The 23,542-nt window shown below is 38.4% G+C and overlaps 1 protein-coding gene across 1 annotated transcript; it reads left to right on the forward strand.

The window, feature by feature from the left end:
* Positions 1 to 3,697: 3,697 nt before the first annotated feature.
* On the forward strand, positions 3,698 to 21,525 carry LOC140227097 (arginase, hepatic-like). Its single transcript, XM_072307529.1, has 8 exons — positions 3,698 to 4,046; positions 6,160 to 6,232; positions 8,534 to 8,643; positions 11,896 to 12,218; positions 12,988 to 13,092; positions 16,584 to 16,660; positions 19,739 to 19,798; positions 21,147 to 21,525. Exons 1-8 carry the CDS (start codon positions 3,876 to 3,878, stop codon positions 21,389 to 21,391), a joined length of 1,164 nt encoding a protein of 387 aa, XP_072163630.1. The 5' UTR covers positions 3,698 to 3,875; the 3' UTR covers positions 21,392 to 21,525.
* The last annotated feature ends 2,017 nt before the right edge of the window (positions 21,526 to 23,542 follow it).

Below are 23,542 nucleotides of genomic sequence, written 5' to 3' on the forward strand. Positions count from 1 at the left end.
ACTCTCTTCTTGAGGCCCTTGACACAAAAGTATCGATGGGGGGGGGGGGGGAGCACCGGGCGAAAATTGCTGGCAATAACTGGCAGCAACATCAGGAGAATGGCATAATGATTAAATGCGAGTGAGTGAAGCGAGCTTCAAAATTTTGACATCTTACAGTCCCAAAACTGCCGTTTGTAGCTATGTTTTTCGCTGTGGAGATTAAGGGGGAAGCACCGGGCGAAAACTGCTGGCAATTACTGGCAGCAACATCATGAGAATGGCATAATGATTAAATGCGAGTGTGCGAAGCGAGCGAGCTTGAAAATTTTGACATCTTACAGTCCCCAAAACTGCCATTTGTAGCTATATTTTTCGCTTTGGAAATTAAAGGGGACGCACCGGGCACAACTGCTGTCAATCACTGGCAGCAACATCAGGAGAATGCCATAGCGATTAAATGCGAGCGAGCGGAGCAAGCGAGCCTTAAAATTTTGACATTTTACAGTCCCAAAACTGCCGTTTGTAGCTTTATTTTTAGCTTTGGAAATTAAGGGGGAGCACCGGGCGAAAACTGCTGGCAATTTATGGCAGCAACATCATGAGAATGGCATAATGATTAAATGCGAGTGTGCGAAGCGAGCGAGCTTGAAAAATTTTGACATCTTACAGTCCCCCAAACTGCCATTTGTAGCTACACTGGTGTATATTTTTTGCTTTGGAGATTGGGGGGGGGGGGGGGGGGGCGCACCGGGCGCAACTGCTGTCAATCACTGTCAGGTAGCAACATCAGGGGAATGGCTTAGCGCTTAAATGCGAGCGAGCGGAGCGAGCGAGCTTTAAAATTTTGACATTTTACACCCCAAAAACTGCCGTTTTTAGCTATATTTTTGCGATTTGGTTTGTCCCACTTTTATGGGGGAACCATCCCCCCCCCCCCATCGACGCCTCTGCATATGAGGGACCTTTTGTTAAGTGAAAGATATGCTGCACACTCTTTGACAAATTAGGGAAATATACGTCAATCTCAACAGTGTACTTATCGAAAGGGATCCAGTATAGCGGAGCTTTTGCATGTTTATGATTGCAATTCAACAATTTGGTGCATGGTTCTGGCGGTATTTGGACAATAATTCCATTAAGAAAGTTCGAAATTTGTCCTCATCTCAGAAATTGCTTGGGGGATAAATGATTTGCCTGCCTAAACACTTTCGTAGGGGCGGGGCAAATGCCCTTTGCCCCCCCCCCCCCCCCGAGATATTTTCGACGCCCCTGATCTTCCCTGGGTATACCCATAGATGTATCTTGACTGAATTATCAGTCACTGTCGTTCCTCATGAATGATTCAGGAAATGGAGGGGGTTCAATTATGGCAATATAGTTTTGTTATTGTTTGTTTGTTTGTTTTCGTACATATTTTGCAGATGGTCCCAAGTTACTCTCGTCTTAGCATGTTTACATGTAGGCCTACACTATTTGACGTTGTCAACGTCTGAGCCATACCTTACAGTGTATGTCCATGTCCGCGAGCGAGCGCGCGAGCGAGCGAAGCGAGCGAGCGCTTGAGAAAATTATGCATTCGATTTCCTGCAAGATAGAATACTGTTCAGCTCTGTTACCTGTCTGAAGGCCGGCGTACAAACGTCATGCAATATGCCAAAATTGATACAATCACATTTCTGCTTCCTCCATTTTTTTTTCTTCAAAATTCAGGGGGGGATGATTGTACAGGCCATCCCCCCTCCTCCATTTCAGGGGGGGGGGGGGGATATATCCCCCCCCATCCCCCCCCCCCCCGGGATTTACGCCCATGAGCATAATACATGCCATGTCCCATCATGCAGATGCAAAATCAGAATATCAAATACAAGTTTTATATATAGTTGAAGTGGGAAGAAACCCACATATCTGCATACACTAAACAGATGAAAAGGACAATTAGTAAAAGAATTAAGGCAAGAAACCCATCCAAATTCATTAAATACACACAGAATTGCAATTGTTCTTCCCCTCAAAGTCAAATACTAGGCCTAAAGCTGTGAAATAGTTTTTGAAGGTTTAGACGAACGGGCGCAATTCTGAACTTTTCAAATGAGTGCATTTTACAACTAAAATGTCAACATATTTGAATTATTTTCTTTTATCTTTTTATATTCCTTCTTTCACATTTTTTTTTCTATCTAAACTTCCTATATTGCAATGGTGAGCATAACAGAACACAATGATTTAGTGGTAAACCGAAATACATAAATTGAGCAAAATCGCAGACACAGATTTGTAGGCTTATTATAGTAGATTTCATACCTAAAGACGTCATTTTGGATCTTTTGAATTCCACGCAATTCTATTTTCGCAAAACTTTGATATTGCTTGCAACCACATTATAGATGAGAGATTATAACCATATGTGAAAAAAAAAAATCCCACTTTAATGAGAAATAATGTTATCATTGCTCTGGTACTATGTCTACAATAAGGACATCTTTATTCATCAATTCAGTAAAATAGTGAAGAGTGTAATTTTTTGAAGGTCAGAGTGCTAGACTTGTGAGGACAAGAAAACCATATCATCACATTCTTCTTCTCGTGTTCTTCATCTTCCAGGTTAGCGACCACAATCGGCAAGCCAGTTGATTATTTTGTCACTTTTGCAGAAAATTTTGATAATTAACTTTGATGATAGTTGACAATTACAAATAAAGGACTCAATTTCAATAAACTTGGAAAAAAAAATGACGATTTAAAGCGGTAGTTAATAAGCAGTTAATAAGCAGAAATAAATAGATAAATGGCTTACAGATGAGCAGTTACTCTCTTCTTGAGGCCCTTGACACAAAAGTATCGATGGGAATTGGACTCAACGACGTCCTGAGAGAGTCCATTTTCACCCCTTGATGGTGCGTGGCAGGAATGAATTCATAGACGGTTATTATCATCACATCTATACACCTGTACTAGTAATAATACTACTGGGGCCTGTTGCATAAAAGTTACAATTATGGTAACTTTGCCATCCAATGGTACGTAACTGCCATGGTAACAATACTCACAGCCAGTCAAAATCAAGAATTCCATGGAAGTTACCATTGGATGGCAAAGTTACCATAATTGTAACTTTTTATGCAACGGGCCCCAGCTACTACTATCGATCATCATCATTATCATCATTATTATTACCACCTCACCTAATTCGGATAGAACTCCTATTGTCGTGGGCAGGTGATGAATATCATCGAAAGCATTCGATATAAGACATGGAATTGTAGAAACTTTTCCATCTTATATTCATTTATGATGAAACTTTGTGTCATGGACGTAGACCACTTATGAGTTGATTTCACTTTATCTTTTTAGAAATAAAGTTTCCATGAACATATTAATGCGTGGTGTTTCACCTTAACAAGTAATTAAATGATTAAACAATAAATACCAGTAATCCACTCAAGTGCCACTAAATATGGAAATCCTGAACACAGTAAAAAACTCGATGACGTCGCCAAACTTTGAACCAGTTGTTGACATACTGCACAACTATTACGCAACACTTGGAGGTGTGACGGAGGCTTGTACACAGTAAGTTGTATGTATTCTGTGTTTACCGTTATAAATTTCTGTACAGTGGTTCAGTGGTTCACGTGTATGCCTAGCTACTGAAGCGCACGGTCTCTTCACTAGTATTCATGCACACACAGAAACACGCTGCATTTACGAGTTCATACGTTGTCATCGCAGTAACCCGCAGCTAGATTCCTTCCAAAGTGGTTCTATATAATAGAACCTCTGATTCCTTCTCATCCAACTGCATTGAATTCGTTGTGTGTAGACATTTCTACACGTACTTCACCGTTCGGTCTTCGCTTCGATCATCATCTGTAGTGTAGCGGTGTGGAACAACAATGGCGAGAAACATGCCAAGATACGTCAAAGGACTTACACGAGTGATAAGGCACTCGTTATCGCCATCGTCAATGGCAGCTGCATCATCAAGCCGTGTATGGTGTAAACCATTTTCTTCCTCCACGCTGAGCGATGTTGGTATCCTTGGCGTTCCCATAAACAAGGGCCAGGTACAGCTGTTATCTTCTGTGTTATATCCACGTTAAGCGTGTAGGCCTATGGCTATGTGTTAGGCCTGTGAAGCAGGCATTTTAATGATAACGTTGCTTGTCGGGAGATGATTAGCTAGATAGGATCAGTCTGTAATGGAACAGTTTAATATTGCATCATTATAGTGAAATACAGCCTACAGGGACTAGACAAGAAGTAACGTTAGTGTCAATAGAGAATCGTTCATAATTAATGCTGTTCATTTTTAACACTAGTACCCTAGTAGTACATAGTAACGTTAGATATAGATCTAATGTTAATTGTGGTCTGTGTACAAATATGTACAATGGTGTAAGTGGTGGGCCCTAGTCTAGATCTTGTGAGATGCCTTTGACGAAACAGAATGCATTGCTATGCACATTTTGTAGCTCGCTCTTTAACCCATCGAAGACGGACTGATTTGACATGCATCTCCCATTCACCCAAGCCTGAGAATACTATAGTCTTAACTGAGTCTGAACTAGTCTTCAATGGGTTAATACTGTACAACAATGTGTGCAGACATATATGGTGTGGTGATAGCTGCATCATCTGCACAAACCCCGGTGCGGGGGGCTGTTTTGTAACTCGGTACTTGTTGGGGTTGCTGGTACAGTTACATCTGCACTGACCATATGACAGAGCATCACAAGTGGCAGTGCTATTCGCATCGGCATAGTCTACAGATAGTCATAATTTACTCCCTACACATTAATCCAATGTCATGTGTTTTCCTGGTTGCGACCTCACCAATTCATGTATGACAATACAATCTACGAAGAGGACTGTACAGTAAATGGAGGAAGAAGAACAATGACAACAACTAGGAAATGAGAATATGCAGTATGTGTTATGTAGATCTAGATCCCATGAATAGATGAAGATATGAAAATGCACATATATAGTCCCCTAGCTATTCTTGTGCAGAGACCATGTAGGTCATTAGTAATAGTATTGTGAATGGACTGTATTAGACGTTTCCCATCACTGTTATGAACCAGAGATAGTGTATACGTACACTGTAGTATTAATGTCCAATCCCTTGGCCTTTCTAGTCAACTTTTTTCCCCAGGCTGTTATTAAGCATGCTCACCTAGACACCAGCTAACTGGTGGCAGAAAATGTCCATAGGGTGATAGCAGCAAGTTGTTGAAACATGGACAGCTGTTTTTAAGGGGTTACTACATTAGGATCATCCCCTCTGTAAAACAGAATGTATAAAAACAGAAGTTCTCTTTCAAACTTATGCTTGATCTGAATCTCAACTACTACAAGAGTTCTCATCTGGACTTAACCCGTTGAGGACGGACTGATTTTGCTATAACACGCATTTCTCATAGACACCTGCCCGAGTATTCTCGGGACACGTCTTCAACGGGATAATAGAACCTGTGATACAGGTCCAGGTGATCGACTGATTCGCAGAACTACGTCAATGGTTCACATTAATATTCCTAATGATTGTCATATGAACCTCGGAAGGGCTTCCTACTGAAGATTAAGAAATCTTAAAGGCCATTTGTGTGAATGCTCTTGTACATTTACGACATGTACACGTAGCTTGGTTGCTGTTTTCCCTTGCTTTAGTGTTCCCCTGAAAAGAGACTGTATTCTTGTACACGGGTGTACACCCCCCCCCCCCCCCCCCCGAATTTCCTTCCTTCCTCCTACTACCGAGTGGGCTGCATACACGTACAATCAAATTCCTGGAAATGCAGTCACGCAGTCTGTTTATATTAGAGGAAAATAGCACAGCATGCGAGAGTAAATTACAAGATAGGCATTTTTTTTTTTTTTTTTTATGGGGTGGGGGGGGGGCCTGGGGTTCTGTTAATATGTTATATAGCAATTTAATCTCATACTCATACTACATTTCTGGTTTATGAATGTACTTTTCAGTTGATTTTTGTAATTGGCAATTCCTTCACTTTTAGCATGCCTTGTACATAATTATGTAGTCTGTTGTGGATCTTGCTTTATGTTTTACGTTAACCATAGTCTGGACCAATTTGCAGTCATCAGTTGCTGCTAGATAAATACGGATAATGCCTGATTTCATACTGTCAAATTTTGATCTACTACCCCAATACACAGGACAAGGATGGTGTTGTCTATGGGCCAACAGTGATCAGAGATGCCGGGCTGGTGAATCAAATTCAAGGTTTAGGTAAGCATACACATTGATTTTGCATGAAAATGTACGTTGAATGTTTCAAACTCATCCATAAATGTAGGAAACCTGGGCAATATTGCATTTGTTTGTTTGTTGTTGTTGTTGTTGTTTTTTACCTAGTGACTTTCTGAATCTAAGGCCATGTTTATGCTTCCCCTTTTCGGGCCAGAATCAGCGTTTTGATACGTGTTTAGTTCAAATCGGGGTTTGCGCCCTTGCTCATTTTGATATAAACGCCGTTTCAAAACGTCGTTTCAAAACGCACAAAATAGTGCGTTTACGATCGGCATTTCTGACTAATCACGTTTGACGGGGAAGCATAAACGCAACTCACATCACATACGCGTTTAAATGACGTCATCTCCATCGCCTTTCTGGTTCACTTGAAAATGAGCGTGCCAGGCCAGCCGACCTTTCGATTACTGTGCAGTTGCGCAACACAATTTGCAGACCACGTGCTGATCCCTCGAGCTCCCTGTTGGTACTGATACTGTACATGGTGACAGACATATTAATGCATGAAGAGCTCACTACATATCATACATTCCGATTTTGTCAACAATTTGTCGATGAAATAAATACTTGTATTTCCCATCATTGTCTACAGTTCATGTACGTGTGTATTAGTAAAGCAATCGAAAGACATGCTACGGAACATTGAACAATGCACACACTCAGACCAGAACTTCCAAAAAAGCGCACGCCCCAATTTGACCTGCCTCTGCTGAGGTCAGGGAAGCAATCGCAAACGCTCTTTCCAAGGTGCGAAGAAAGTGAGCATAAATAGGTCTCCTGTGAACAGCATTTTGAATGAGCATTTTGAATCAGCGTTTCAAAACGCTGATTCTGCCTTCGCTAATTGAGCATAAACACACCCTAACAAATTTGCCAATTTCACAGTAAGACTGAAATATATGTCTAAACACCAGAGGATGTGTGCATATCCATGTAAATATGAAGAAATGATACATTGTACCATGCTGATATTATTTCTTTCTCAACAAATTCAGTGGGGTTAATAGCTTCTCTTGAAGGAAACTTTGTATAGCTGTGCTTGTAATGATTTGCTTTTTGCAATACTAATGCTGTAATCTAACCCTGTACGGGTACATTGTACAATGTACATGTACACTGTTGATGTACAAGTTTGTACACGTTCGTACTTGAATCCTAGAGTGGGGCAACAGAGTTCTCCATTTTTTTTTCCAGTCATTGCTTGTTCTAAACCATGCTCCAAGCATCATTGATAATATTGGTTGATGTAATATAGTACGAATACCAATGTTGTTTCACTATAGCAAGGCAAATGTATTTGATGTCTTTTTAAAATTTTTTTATACTGCAATCTTTACGATCGGGTATCAAATAAAATGACATAAAATGAGAAGGTACTAGTTACTGAATAATGTCTAAAAGGGTCATTCTCCTGCCATACCTTCCGCAAGGATTTGATCATAAAAATGGGTTACAGATCAACACAATTGGCTTCGAGTTTAAGGGCAGAGATCAGTGAACTTCATGGAAGCATAATAAGCCAGTTCATAAGTAGCTCATGTGCATGTTGGTACAAATGACCTTTCTTTTTTTCTCAGTTGGTTAGGCACTTCACTCGTTTTCAAAGCAACATAATGTGTACCGGTAAGCTTGCCTGGCGTAACAATTTATGGAATTTATGTTTAACAAAAAATGATCTTGCATAGCGAGACCAGGTGACCAAAACGGTCCTTCAAACAACCCTCGAGGGAAGCATCCATTTCGTTGTTTTTGTATTGAATGCATTAAGACGTCTTTATTCGTACAATTGTATTACCAAATCCAGGCTTCATGTCAGGTGGATGTATTGTCAAGTACCATTTACAAGCATTGCATGAATAATCATTATATGACAGATGCTTATCTCAGTGAATCTAAAAACCATAATGCGTTTTGGTACGAATAACCTCTTTCTGCTCACCAGGCATTCAATTGCTAACTGTCTTGGAGGAGTCTGCGCCTTTGAATGTTTCTATAATGTATATACAGATATATGGCGCCATACAAATGCTGTGTATCATCATCATCATGCGCAAAGCAGAACTACGAACTGGCTTATTCGTACAGCTGTAGTTCTGTAGGGCTTGCATGAGGAGTCAGGGGTATCTTGGTAGACAATACGCTGCAGTTGAATGGCCGTAACTAGCTTGTGACAGGCAGTGTAACCTGAAACAATTGGCAAAGAAAGCCGTCACCTTTGATGCAATTTTTCATGCCTACATGAGCTTGCTTCCATTGTGTGTTTCCATTGTATCTATGCAGGAAGAACAGTCGTCGACCATGGAGACCTTGTTTTTCCCGCCCAGGACAACGAGACGGAAACAGTCAATTGTGTCAAGAACGCTGCCTTCTTGGGAAAGGCTCTCAAAAAAGTAAGGAATTGGTTAAAGAATCTATATAGATGCAGTGCAACTGCATGTTGACCTGCATCTGCATGTTCATATGCATGTATAATTCCCCTTATTGGGGCTGTTACCCCCGGCTAAATACTGGTTAGTGATAAGGTTAGAGCAAAGATTAGGGTTAGGGTTAGGTTTAGGGTTATGAGTTTGGGTTAGGTTTAGGGTTATGAGTTTGGGTTAGGGTTAGAATTAGGTTCAGGATTAGTATTAGGGTTAGGGTCAGGGGAAGGGTCTGGGGTAATTGCCCTAGATAGTCCATGGGCCAAGACCCGAAAAATGGGTTATTGTTACCACCTGAGGTGGCAAAACCTTTTTGGTGTCATTTTGTTTGTTGGGCATAGATATGCTTATCAAGCTATGATAGCATTTCCAAATGAGTAGCTTAGTCATAATAAATGAATTTTTAACCAATTTGGTCTCGTTTTTATATCCCTGTACTTCTGAATCTTAACCCGCTATACAAAGAAGAGCTCTGTCTTCTGTATGTCCACAGGTGTTCTATTGTAAACGCGGTGCACTTTGTCTTTATTCAAGGCAGCGAAGGGAATATCCACAGGGTTATGATGTCCACAGCTGCCACGCAGTACACTTAGTCTTTATCTAGAACAATGTACCGTTATCATATCTAAAGTTTCTAATGAAAGGGATTATCTATACTGTTTTTATACTACCCTCTCAACAAATACATAAGTTTTTAAAAAAAAAATCACTCTGTTCATTTACAATATTATTCACTATAATGTATTGTAGTGTACCGGTACATTGTTTTTGCATTATCTTTCATTGTTGGATGGAAATAAAGCGACATTGGCCTGGTATTAGCGTTTTCACTGTAGCGTTTTGACCGGAAAATGATTAATAATTGAAAAATATGGTAAAATTCACGAGGAATTGCTTTTGTTGTTGTTGTTGTTTTAGATAAAGGGCTATACACTGTATTATAAGCTTTGGATATTCCCTTCGCCGTCTTGAATAAAGACTAAGCGCTGTGGACATCATAACCCTTTGGATATTCCCTTCGCTGCCTTGAATAATAACTAAGCGCACCGCGTTTACAACAGAACACCTGTGAGCATACAGAAGACCGTGCTTTTCTCTGTATAGCGGTTAGTTTCGATTCAGAAGTATAGGTATATAACAACGAGACCAAATTGGTTAAAAATTCATTTATTATGACTAAGCTACTCATTTGGAAATGCTATCGTAGCTTGATAAGCATATCTATGCCCGACAAACAAAATGACACCATAGAGGTTTTGCCACCTCAGGTGGTACCAATATCTGGCCTGGCCCATGGACTAAGACCCATAATTCCCTGATCATTACTTATGTGGCCAAAAGAATGCAAGTGGGATGAGCCATTTATATGTTTTATGGTAATTTTCCATGATTTTTCTTCAGGTGAAATATTTGGATCTGCCAACAGAAAGCCTCCCAAACAAAGATTCTGTCGACAACATAATCTGTCAGTCACTGCTAAAGTACTGATATGATTAACAAAAGATAATGGAAAGCTCCTTCCCCTAAACTGAGCATAACTTGCATGTTTCCACTCAGTGTCCTTTGTATTACATTGTATATTGCGAACATGGTTGATTTCACAAGGGAAGAAATATTGTTTTTAGATCATATGTGACCTGCTGCAACAAAAGGATCCAGAAGTCGGGGGAGGGCAATTTTCTTAAAATGACATGACATTATTCCCTTACTCTTCCACTTTAATGTCATATATAACATGGCTCATAAAAGTACTCGGTTGCGGAGATACCGATGATTCTATTAACGCATGTCGAGTGGTTTAAGAAATCAGTGTTTTGAGGAAACCGCCTTCAAAGTTTTCCTTCCGATGCTATCATGATCAAGGGGAAACAGGACAGTTTTCACCGTTTGACAATAGAAGGTACGCTCCTAGCAACCTCCGCGATGTTCATTCAAGCTTAGCGCCAGTGGTCTACGCACGACCAATCAGTAACCAGGATGTCACGCATTGACCAATGAGATCACTCCCTCGTTGCTAGGGGAGGAATCTAGCTGCGGCGCTAAATCCAAATCTTCGGACATGTTTCTGTTCCATTGAAAGTCGGAAAATCATGGCCCAGAAAAATGCTATTTTCTTGCCTTTCGTCAGACAATAAAAGATACATTAGACTATAAAATCATGCCAAAAACAGAAATCTGAACGTTTTGACGGATTTTGATGATCTGACTTCAAACTCGATTTTCTCGGCTCACCTGTTAGCGACTTTAGGATCCTTTTGTTGTAGCAGGTCACATATACTGTATAATAGCGCATCCTTTTGATAGCCCTTTGAATTACGGACTTTTGCTCCCCGATTTTGGGAGCAAAAGTTGACCAATCTGCGTGTCTGTCTGCCCGAACCTGATTTGCATATATGGCAAATGCATGCCACAGACCTCCACTGGTGTTCAGAGATGCATGCGAACAGGCCGGACAACATCAAGATGAAGGATGTGGGGAGCGCGCCATTCCATCCTGGTCCAGCAGAACCCATTCAGTAGGGTTCATGTGTCGTGAATTAAAATGTGTGAAGCAGATTTCAAAAGGCCCTTGCGCTCTTGCGCTCAGCTGGACTAGCTTCACTTGTCCGGTACAGCAAGAGGGCCTTGACAAAAGGCTACAACTTATTTGGACACTTGGGACACGTTGGAGGTGGTTTAAATCATGCAGTAGTGTATATAATGCTAATAATTATGTGTTATACATGTAAGCCATTTACAGTGCACAGGGAAAACAGTATGCTTCTGTGAGACGCGAGAGAATGAGTGTGTGTGTGTGTGTGTATGTTTCTGCACAAATGTTTGTTTCTTGTTTCTTTAAACCTTTTGATCATGTTATCTATGATAATATCATCATCGAGATGGATCATCGAGATGGAGATAGCACATGGATTTTCTTTGTTGTGTGGATTTTCTTTGTTGTGTGTTCATTGAATTTTATTCATGTACCCAATAGTGTATTTGTATGCAAAGAGACCAGCCCAACTACACTCTGTTCGCACTGAGAATGAGAGTAACCCTTTGGAAATAAATGTGTACTTAACATGCACTTAGGTCTACTGTTGCCTCCTATTCATTGTATTTTTATGACATCGTTATGACATACATTTGCATACGGATATATCTATTGTCAATAAGATTAAATGCGTAAGTGTACACCAAAATATATTAATACACGTGTACCTCAATGTTACAATTTGCCAGATCTCCGATGGTGTGGAGAAAATTACCAGGGCGGATCAGCTGTGTGTCACCCTGGGGGGTGACCACGGCATCACGATAGGCTCCCTCCATGGCCACACCCGCTCGAGGCCGGACCTCTGCGTGCTGTGGATCGACGCCCACGCCGACATCAACGTGCCGCAGACGTCGCCCTCGATGCACATCCACGGCATGGTGCTGTCCTTCGTGTGCCACGAGCTGCGCCACTACATCCCGCGGCTGCCGAACTTTGAGTGGCTGGATACGTGCATATCGTGTCAAGATATCGCCTACATCGGTCTTCGTGATTTAGATAGTGGTGAACGGTAAGCACAGGAGGAAAAATAAATTGAAGTTCATTAAGTCTCATTTATCTTTAATACCCAACTGCAGTAATAGCTGCCTGCAGTTGTCCGATTTAAGCATTTTCAGTTGTATTATGCACTATGCAAGAATTATGCTATGAATAGCAAAGAAAGATTTCTAATACTTGCAAGTCCTTGTATCATTTCTGTTCAGCATCCTGACAAATATGACATAAGCTTCATGAGTAGCAAGACTGAAGAAATTCTTTCTCTTCTCTTCTGATTTAATGAGAGATTACTATAAGAGAGAAAAAATGAAAGTTTGGGGGATATTTTTTTTTCTTGTAGAATTTCTTTCAATTTATGCAGAATATCTCAAATCTCTGACAAACATTAATCCATTCTTTATTATTATCGTTTATTAAGTCTGGCCCCTCTGTGTTTCTGACCAAGGATTTGAAGAAAAAAACAGAAGGCTTTGAAAGTTTGTGTTAAAATAGATAGAATAGATTATGCTGAAACTCTTTTCAAGCTGCAAACATGTTTAGCTCTATCAGGTCTGTTTGTCATTCTTTCTTTAGTTATGTTAGCTTTAGTTTGATACACGAAAATTACCCAAAAATTACTCATAGCTAACAGGCATAGCATAGCTTCTGTACAAAGTCTGAGGAGATTTGATAGTCTCAGATGGAATGAGTTATGATACATTCCAACTATCACAACATCTCTGTTTATCCTTTCATACTGTCACAACATCTCTGTTTATTCATTCATGCTATTTGTGATGTAGACACATCATTGAGAAATATGGAATCAACATCTTCTCAATCCACGACGTCCAGAAATATGGCATATCAGAGGTGTTTGCCAGAGCAATGGAACGCATAAACCCAAAGTGAGTATACTATGTCCTGCCCATATAGGGACTGAATGGTGATGGTGATTTTCATAGCCATATCACCATATGAAACAATGATCTGATTCTTAATGGAGTTTTGTTTTTTTTTTTTTTTTTTTCCATAACATGATGCTTGTGTGAGTGGCAGTGCTCACATCACATTGCTCTATCAGATCTACGCATGATGGATACACTATGTACATCCTTCTTTTCTGTCATTTCAGAATGAAGCTTGTGTGTGTTGCACAGCCCTTTCATCTCATATTAGATGTATACTTACTCTGCTCACATTATCATCACATTGAACATTGTTACAATAGTGTATGTTACTGGGAATTTATTCCGATATATGTCATATACTGTAATGTTATAAAATAAGCTGCATTTTGTACTGCTTCTTTGCACTTTTTCTGTGGCTGTTTCTGTATTTGTTCATTCTGTGTATGGATTGTGCTGCCCTTAATTACATGCACAATAGATGCATATTTGATGGATCAATTAAATTGTGTGACATAGAGGCCTAAGGTCAAAAAGTGGTTGAAGAAATTGCATAAGGACTATAAAATATGTGTGTATATTGCATGCTCCATTAATTTATGAAAGTGTAGTTAGAACATTAGATTCTTCATGCAAAATTTCATGGTTTCAAGCAGGATCATGCGCTATAGTGAACTGTAGCAAATGCCATCTGATGTCAATTCAGCCTTTTGCACATCCTCTGATACTCTGTACATAATTCAGTCATGGGCTGCCATATTATCATGGGCTACCTGTATGTACTCAATGCCAATGACAACTCGAGTTGGTAAGAGGGTAAATGGAATCCATTCACCTATTGGTATACGATTATCTCTTTTGCCTTGAGAGTATCTGGTTAATATCTGGTTAAAATTATTTTCAGATACCTTAGACCAGAAACTTGAAATTAGGCAACTTGGATAAGTCAGTATTATATTTTGGATTAAAAAATTAGATAAAAAGAACGGGGGAAAAAAGAATGACAGCTTACCTCTCATTTTGTCCTATCGCTATCCGGCCAGCAGCCACAGAGCCAGTGATCTGAGATTAAAAAATGTAGTAGTAGTGATGCTGCAAAATTCTAGAGTTACCCATCGATGGAAGGCATTCAAGGTCTTGTATGGCTGCTGAATACTCATATTTTGGGCCAGTTGATTGTTCATCACAAGTATAGCTGTGACATTATTTTCCAAATAGTACACCATGAGATGTCAAGGTGTCAACATTCTGATATGGTCAGAAATACAAATAATAGTTGAAGCTCTTCCAACCTATCACATGAGGATGAACTTTTGATCCAAACTATAGTGATGTCTTTTTGTGATTCTGCACTCTTCAACATGCCTGTACATAGTGCATGTTTGGTTGTCCGGCATTGTTGGAATATACCAGACCTTCAATGTTTAAAGGCCAAGTAAAAAAAGAATGTATTTAAATGTCTGTTTTGTTGTTGTTGTCGTTTTGTAGGAAAACACAGATGGGGGAGGTGACGGTGTGTACTTTGTAATATCTTACTGTTTTTTCAAGGGTCTTTGTAATAAAAAATGTGTCTCTTTTTCAGTATTGCTGTGAAAGGCAATGAGGGAGGACTTAGATATTTACTTTATCCAATTTATTAAATGATACCACTATGATGGATATGTTATGAGAGACCCAGTTGCAGGTGTATTCCTGGTCTTCACACTGTGTACTTTGAACCATTATTAAATTTATGAATGTTATATGCATCATATTACAACCAAATACCAAGGTTTTAATACCTTGTTTTCTGTTCTCATGCAAACACATACAAAGGTACATGTGGATATTTTGTGGCTGTGGGGAATTAACTTTTTTGCATATTTTAGGATAGATAGGCCTATGTGCCATTATTACCAACTAGATTGGACCAGTTCCCATGCTAATATGATGCAGCAGAGCAGTAATTTTGAATTCTATTAAATGTTGCTCAATCAGGGTATTTCTACACTTAGTGGTGAATGTTTGTTATGTAGACTGACCAAAATGCGAGTTTTGTTCATTCATGTAACATACATTCACCACTAAGTCTAGAATGGTACAACTGTGTAATACAGTGTTCAATTGAATTTAAGAGCTGTTATTATCTGCTACTTAATATCATGTCATTTAGTTGTGAAGCAACAAATTTTCAATGAATACAACTTTGCACGTCTGTATTATTTGACCATTATATGTTAGTACATACAAATTGTAGATGTCAGTCCAGCAATATGTAAATGTACGTTCCCCCCAAAAGTTTCATTTTGGCATAAATTTTAACAGATTGCTTGTTTGTAACAATTTTGGGGCAAAGTCATCTCTCTTTAATATCCCCCAAATAATAAGTATCAAAAAATTGATTCCTCAACTCAAAAAGGATATAGATAGAGACATGAAGCATGAATTTAGATATTTTTATCATTTTTTTTTTAATTAATAAGAAATAGTAAAGAAAACAATGTGCTGACCAAAATTGAATGTGCACAAGGAACTCTGCTTTTACTTTGCCTATGTTTGTTTGTATGTTTGCTTTTACTTTTTACCATTATTGCCATTATTGTCATTTATTCTTATCATTATTGTTGTTTATTTTACTTATTTATTGTATATATATATATTTATTATATATGACCGTGCACCTCAAAACGAACATAAAGTCGCACACACTGATTTTGCGTGAGGACTGAAAATTAGTGAAATGGGTCAACCTAGCCGAACTTGACTTTTTCATATTTTCTGAAAGAGCGGGTCTTCTTTTACATTACGCTAAAATTTGGTATCATAAAACGGGCAGGAAAGTGTGCTTTTTTAGCAGTTTATCTTGAACATTTTTGGTAGAATAGTGTGATTAGGTGTGTCTTTAGAATCCCTTTTTCATTTCTGAAAAACCTTGTCCACACTCTTCATTTTCAACTCTAATAACTTTTGAAAGGATAGCGCTACTGCTTTGAAAGTTGGCATTAATTATGGACAGAATGTGTTAATGAGGCATGCTTAATTTCACTTTAATCTGATAATTCCTTCATTGTTGTTACTCTGGTGGTTTACTTTCTGTTTTTTGTCCCATTCCTCGCACAGCCAGCACGGTTTGGTAAAGATTAAGCGCTTGAATAGACACTGTACTTCAGAGCCTCTTTTCTCAGTTCACACTTTTCCTGAGTTTGTGCTTTCTTTCCAATATTTAGATAGGTTAGGAGAGTCCATTTGATTTGAGTTATACATCATTTTAAAGCTTAAAGTCTGCTCTTTCAGAATATGGTCTTAACTAAAAATTCATGTCTGGCGACTTTTTGTTTGTTTTGAGGTGCAGGGTCACATATATATGTATGTATGTAAATATATATATATATATATATATATATATATATATATATATATATATATATATTTAGCTGTTTATTAATTCATTTATTTATTCATATATCTGTTTATTTATTTAACTATTTATTTGCCCATCTTGATATTTACAGAGGAACCAGACCAGTACATCTCAGTTTTGACATTGATTCCATGGATCCAGGGGTCACAGCCAGCACAGGAACTCCAGGTAATATTAATATTACCTTTAAGAAAGGGGAAGGGGGGAGATGACCCCCCCCCCCCCCAAAAAAAAAAAAAAAAAAGTACCATTGAAAGAAACCTGACAAAGTTGTATTGTTATAATGGTCTGTATGGTTCCCCCTTGACAATACTTTTTATCTACTTTTAGTGCCTTTGCACACACAAATGCATGTTTACTCTGCTCTTCAGGATATTTGCTTGACGAACAATTTTCTGATGGCAAATAATCCCGGCAGGAGTAAGAGACCATTAATGTGGCCCAGATTATTGACATTTTATTTGCTGTAATAATCTGATGTAGATAAGATACCAGGATATTATGAAACACATTATAACTTGCTAATCATTTGGTTTGTGGACAAGGCAAACCATTTTTTTTTTTTTTTACACCAGTATATACTTATCAGTAGGTATAAGAATTCTATTGCATTGAAAAAAAAACCCACACACACATTCAAGTCCTGCGTGTTGGCACATTATTTAACTTCAATTTAGAATGTCTTGTTACTCTTGTGTGTAGAATTTGGTGGAGATAGGTATGATAGAACTTCTTTTTTAAAGATAATAAAAGTGCTGTATACACATGAAGTAAGTCTGAGAAATACAACAAAGTGGAATATCAGAAGTCATTTAAAGCAGTGTGACCATGACACAACTTCAAGCATATATCGAGTTAGTATGTTTTTCAGATAGTTGGAAAAACTGTAAGTTTGTATGTTTGTATGTTTAATACATGTACACAATTTTACATGTTTTGTGCAAGAACATTCTAAATGAGGGAGAAAGGTTTGTGATAAAACCATGTTTGTTATGTCAAACTTCACTTTCAGATGAGTGTGTTTATCTCTTTAATTCTTATGCATTATGGGGTGTGTGTGTCTTTCTGTCTCCACTTCCTTACTCTTTTTTGATGTACCATATTTTACATCAAATTTCTTTTCCACTTCCCCCAACCCTCTTCACCCCCCCCCCCTTCACTTACTGTAAATCAAGAAGCATATGCGGCACAAAATTTTTCAAATTTGAACCAGCAGCCTTTTCCACAGCATGAAACTTTTGTGATTGGCTGACCATGTAAAAATTATTAGTACATTACATTGTAAACACACAAAAAAAATATGTGTGCATTTTACTTCTTATGCTTGGCTCCTCGCAAAATTCACGTAGGTTCCATGCACGAGAAAAAAATTCTGGCTTTAAGGACAAGTTCACCTTCATTAACATAAGGATTGAGAGAATGCAGCAATGTTAGTAGAACACATCATTGAAAGTTTGAGGAAAATCGGACAATCCGTTTAAAAGTTATGAATTCTTGAAGTTTTTGTGCAGTCACCGCTGGATGAGAAGACTACTGCAGTGTATGATGTCACATGCGTACAACAATATAAGGAAAATATAAACAGAATTTCACAAAATTTCATCTTTTGAAAAAAAGTACACATTCCCTTGACTCGTTACTGACATAAATGGGTAATATAGGTTTTCCCGGCCAATTTCACACTTTGAAAGTCCAATTCCTAATTTGTGCATTCAATTTGGCACAATTTAGCCTGGATGGCATGTTTGGTATTTCAATTCTATAATCTTTTCATTCAAATTCATTTTGGAGCATTCAAATTACATTTAACATCATTCGAATCAGCACTTTTTCAGTTCAAATTCGTAAGACAAGCACCATTTTGCAAATCGTTCATTCAATTTAGCATGGTGTAGTCACGTGATCACGTATACGCTGCGCTCGTTCATTCGAATTCATTCTTGGGCATCCAATTTCGCATTTACTGCAGTCAATTTAGCAGACACGTTAATGCATTTATTCCTTTTTTTTTCCATTTTCATTCATCATAGGTAGTGTTTGCAAGCATCTTAGCATTTCATATTTTCGTATTCATTCTTTATGCTGATATCACTTTGCAACAGTACTTTCAAAATATGTGTATGTGTTTAAAATGTTCGATAGCATTCGATTTCATTCACAGATACATTAATCTTGTTTGTTTTGACATTATTTGAGAGGAGGTTTCAATTTACACCGTAATTATATATTTTTTTCATCTGCATGTTTCATTATTTTCAATTTGTGGGTGCTATCTATAATAAAGTTCTCGGATCAGCTCTAGCCATCAATTATTTGTCAAGGTTATTACCCTCAAATGCTTCTATGATTCTTTCCCTGCCTTCTTGAGAGATACGCCTGTATCTAACTCGTACTGCCATGACTGGACATAAGAAAGTAAAGTGAATCTATGGTACTGGTGCATGTATAGTTCTGATAACATGTATATACATAAGAGGGGCGCTACAGAACAACAAACTTGAATTATTTAGGGTCAAAGATAACTTTGCTAGGCCTATATACTTAACAGTGTGTGGATGAAACAGAAATTCACATTTACCCCCTACGTATAAACCACGGTTCTCACCTTTTCAAAGTAGAAATAACATTACGCCAATTTGAATGAACATGTTTGGAATTTGACTGCCCATACGCGAAATTGAATGACTGAAATACCACCTTCCGCCAGTGCTGGCAAATTTGAATGACTGAAGAGCACGTGCCAATTTGAATTGCCGTTTTACGAATTCGAAAGACACATGTGCGAATTTCCTCGATCGAAATGCTAAATCGAATGCACAAGTTGCAATTTTGAATGACAGAATGTGCAGTGACGAGGATTTTCGCTAAATTGAATGAACCTTTTATCAAATAGACTGACAAAAGTGCGAAATTGGCCGGGAAAACCTATATTATTCCAATTGCCTTTAGAAAGAGGCAAGTCAAGTGCTCTTTTATTATGCGAAAAAAGTGAAAATATGTTGAATTTTCTTTACATTTTCTTTCTACTGCTGTACTCATATGACATCACAAGCCTTAGTAGTCTCCTTATCCAGCAGTTCCAACACAAAAGTTTTAAAAATTCATAACTTTTGCATCAATTGTCCAATTTTCCTCAAACTTTCACTGATGTGTTCTACTAATATTGCTGCATTCTCTTGATCCTTATGTTAATGAAGGTGAACTTGTCCTTTAAAGTGTCTGTCTCTTCCTCTTTTTCTGTTGCAGTCCTTGGAGGCCTGACGTACAGGGAAGGCATATACATTGCAGAGGAGATTGCTGAAACTGGTATGATTCACTTTGTTGATGATGACATTTCAAGGGTGAAAATGGCTTTAATTAGAATCTGCTGTCACAGCATTCAACTGCACTGTGCATACTGGCCTTGCCAACATAAAAACATCACATTCACCTCACCAATTTCTGTTATCTTTTCACAGCAAGCCATTAAAATTTGTGATGTAAGTGACGATCGTGACACTGTCCAACCTGTTCAATCATTCAAACTTATACAATGTACGCTCACACATACACACAGACACAAACGCTCACAGACATGCACATCAACCCCTATGTCTATGCCGGGAGGCCAATTGCACCCACCACTGAAGGAGAACACTGAATTTCACACTAGTTGACATTGGTTTAGACGAATTCCAGTATATCGGTGAAGATTACATTATTGCAGATTCCCCGTCAAGCAGGCTTGATAATGAGCTTGCATTATGAAATGCACATATTTTACACACCATGCCTGACACACGCACTCAATGTGTGCAATGTTCAGTGGTTTCAGAGAGGAGTTGCCACAGCCAGTTTAGGGACTGACAGGTTAAGATTTGCTTTTGACTCTGTGTTAATTTTTCTTCATGAGATTTTAGCCACACGAAGGGTGAAATGCAAACTGAAATTCCAATCTTGTGATAGTCATGTGACATAATTCTAATCATGTGATGAATCTCAATCATGTCACAATCATGTGAGAAATGCCAATCATGTATTCGCACACCCTCATAGCTATTAGCTTCTGTGTTTGCTCAGCCAATCATGGTCAGTATAAAATATCAGTCTGTTGTGATCTATGAAATGGAAGTACATGTTTTCCTACTTTAATTTGTATGTGTCAAGTATCACAGAGATCTAACATCCATCATGTTAATAGTACCATGTCCACCAATAGACCACTATGATTATCTAGCATCCAATATCTGAGCAGATTTTGCCATTTCTCAAGCATATGCACAGAAGTAATGAGCCTGTCTGGATGGCCATTTTGGCTGGCCCCTGCAAGTTACATGTATTAGAAAACCAGAGACAGTCTACTGTGTGAAATATCCAGACCCACTGCATATATTTGGCATTACTGCATACACATTGTTCTATATAATAAGGCAGCCCCTAGTGACTGGGTGTCTGCATCAATGAATGATTTTTTTTAAGATGGATGAAAAAGTCCAGTTAATGAAATATGACTTCACCCATATGGTAATAACCATTGTGATAATGATGATAATCATGATATTGACTGGCCATTTGTAAGGGCTGCTCGAAATTATTTCTTACACAACCAGAGAATTTTTGTGTTAAATTGAAGATGATATGTCAAACCATGGATTTTTTTTGTAATTTTTGTCAGGCCTCCTGAGCTCAATGGACTTAGTGGAGGTCAACCCACAGCTGGGCAGCCAGAGTCAGCAGGAGTCCACCATCAATGCCGCCGTGGATGTCATCCTCGCCGCGCTGGGCAAGCGAAAGCAGGGCAACTGCCCGGCCGACTTTGAGATTCCCATACCATGGAAGGAAGAAGACAGGCTAGAGGCCAAGGCTGCGTCACTGGCGGAACGGGAGCGGCTGAGGAGAGAGACCAATGTTCGTGGGTGACGTCTTTCACCCTTCCTTGCCTCTCATATTTGTATTGTGGGTTATCTTTCTACTGTTGAGAACAAATGGGAACTGGATGGAAATGGGAACTAAAATTGGAGGGTTTTTGGGGGGAGATGGGGAAGTGGCATTTTCAGAGTACAAGTGTGATTTTCATTAGTTCAAGATAGAAAGTGAAGGAAAGAGAGAGAGAGAGAAGAGGAGAGAGAGAAAGAAAAATCTATGATGAAATTGGAAAAAAAAAAATCAGTCTGTTTTAATTTATGTTTCAAACACTGTACATGCTTGATATGCTTTTTATAGACAGCAAGGTGTAAATGTATGTGTGTGAATGGCATTATAAGGCTTTGTGAGACAGATTGACAGTCTTGTTATCATTTTTATTATTATTTTTTTTTTGGGGGGGGGGGTTGGGGTTGCAATTTTTTCCCCCACTGGGATATTTATTTTTCGATATCAAGCATACATTCATCGAAACACGTAATACATCACGATATTTCAAACAAAGCACTTTGAAAAGACAGGCAATGAACTGTTGCGACTCAGAAGATCATTACATATGTATCAAGAAAACAGGTGTAGATATAAATAAACACCATTTAATCTGAAATGTGGGCAGCTTATGATTATATCTTGCAATAGATTTTTCATTGTTATGATATTCCCTAATGCTATCTGTACTGAAATAAAGGAGGTATTATTCTTTGTATTTTAAAGTCCTTGATTGCCTTTCTTACAAGCATATCAGCACAATTAGATGCCGAATATTGCTGATACCAATGAAATCAAATAATTTATTTTCCTGATACCAACGAAACCATATAATTTATTTTCCGTCGTAAATGTTATTTCTAAACCTTTTACAGTATTCATAGCTTCTGCTTTTATTTTCCCGACAATTATCATATTTAGAGCTAGACACTGTAGATTCTGTGCTGCATTCATGGTTGATCTTTTTAACTGTCACTTCAAGTTAACAGCAAGAGTGACTGAAGAAAGTGAATCAGATGGTCACAAATGGAGAGACCTACAGCTTGGTTCTCACATGACTTCTAACCTGTCAGTGTGTTGATGACGGGAAAAGTGCCAAATAAGTTTAATTTGGTTAATAATGAATTTGATATTTGCTGACATTATAACTGACGGTTTACGTTCTGCTTGTATTCAAAGTCTTGTTGGATTTATACTAGTGGAGTTTCTTTATGGATGGTACTGTCTTCTTCCCCACTCTTTTTTGGTTTTGTTTTGTGTTTTAGATTTAGATTTTGTTTTGTTTCATTTTGTTTGTTTGTTTGCTTGTTTGTTTGTTTGCAGGGGGGGGGGATGGGGAGGGGTTATTTAGAAAAGATGACTGCTGTATAGTAGTGGTCACTGTAGCATGCAGGATTGACCCATCCATGTCTCTTCCTTGAAAGGAATGTCAAAAAGAATTTCTTATAGTCTTGGTGTGTTAGTTTGTAGTTAGTATACTGTTGAGCAACATGTTGTAATGCCATCAGCACTTACTACATTGGTTAATTTTACCCAGTGGCTTCACTTTAGAAAGCTTTTCATCACAAGTATACACACATGGGTATAGCAATTCTTGCCGGTATTCACTTCTCTGTTGCTTACTTTCTGAACTAGGATTTGCAAGATATGTGAAAGTTTTCTTAGTGATATGTCCATTACTTCATCTGTTCTTTGCACAAGTTTTGTAGATTATATAGAGCAGTGAAAATAGATAGAGATAGATTGATAGAGAGATGGAGAGAAGCAGAGAGAGTGTGGGAGAGAGAGAGAGAGAGAGAATTGGAAAATGACAAGAATCTGCAGCTGGTAATAGAAACCAAAATGGTGTTCATCATCAAAGATTGCCTTGATCTGTCTGTGAAAGATGGAATGTGTTGATATCATAATATACACGTCCATGACCTCACAGAAAATAAGTTTAGCATCACATCTAGATTGCATACAGTGCTGTGTTACACTGCAAGCATTTCCTCACCACCTTTTTTTTTCCCCTCATCATAATATTGACAGTTTGTTGGCTTTGCCCTTACTAATCATCATCTTAAAAGGCATTTGTGGCATTATTTTAACCTCACTGCACGGGAGTACAATTTTGTAGGTCTGTCATGAAAAATGTGCCTGCTAATTGTCCCATTGCAA

This window comes from Diadema setosum, chromosome 1 (genome assembly GCF_964275005.1).
Source record: "Diadema setosum chromosome 1, eeDiaSeto1, whole genome shotgun sequence".
In the NCBI taxonomy this organism is placed as follows: domain Eukaryota; kingdom Metazoa; phylum Echinodermata; class Echinoidea; order Diadematoida; family Diadematidae; genus Diadema; species Diadema setosum.

Excerpts from the sequence above, each read along its gene's own strand:
- LOC140227097 (XM_072307529.1), top strand. The coding sequence starts at position 3,876 with ATGGCGAGAAACATGCCAAGATACGTCAAAGGACTTACACGAGTGATA. Across the intron at positions 12,219-12,987 it reads GATTTAGATAGTGGTGAACG|ACACATCATTGAGAAATATG; the intron begins GTAAGCACAGGA and ends TTTGTGATGTAG. Across the intron at positions 19,799-21,146 it reads AGAGGAGATTGCTGAAACTG|GCCTCCTGAGCTCAATGGAC; the intron begins GTATGATTCACT and ends AATTTTTGTCAG.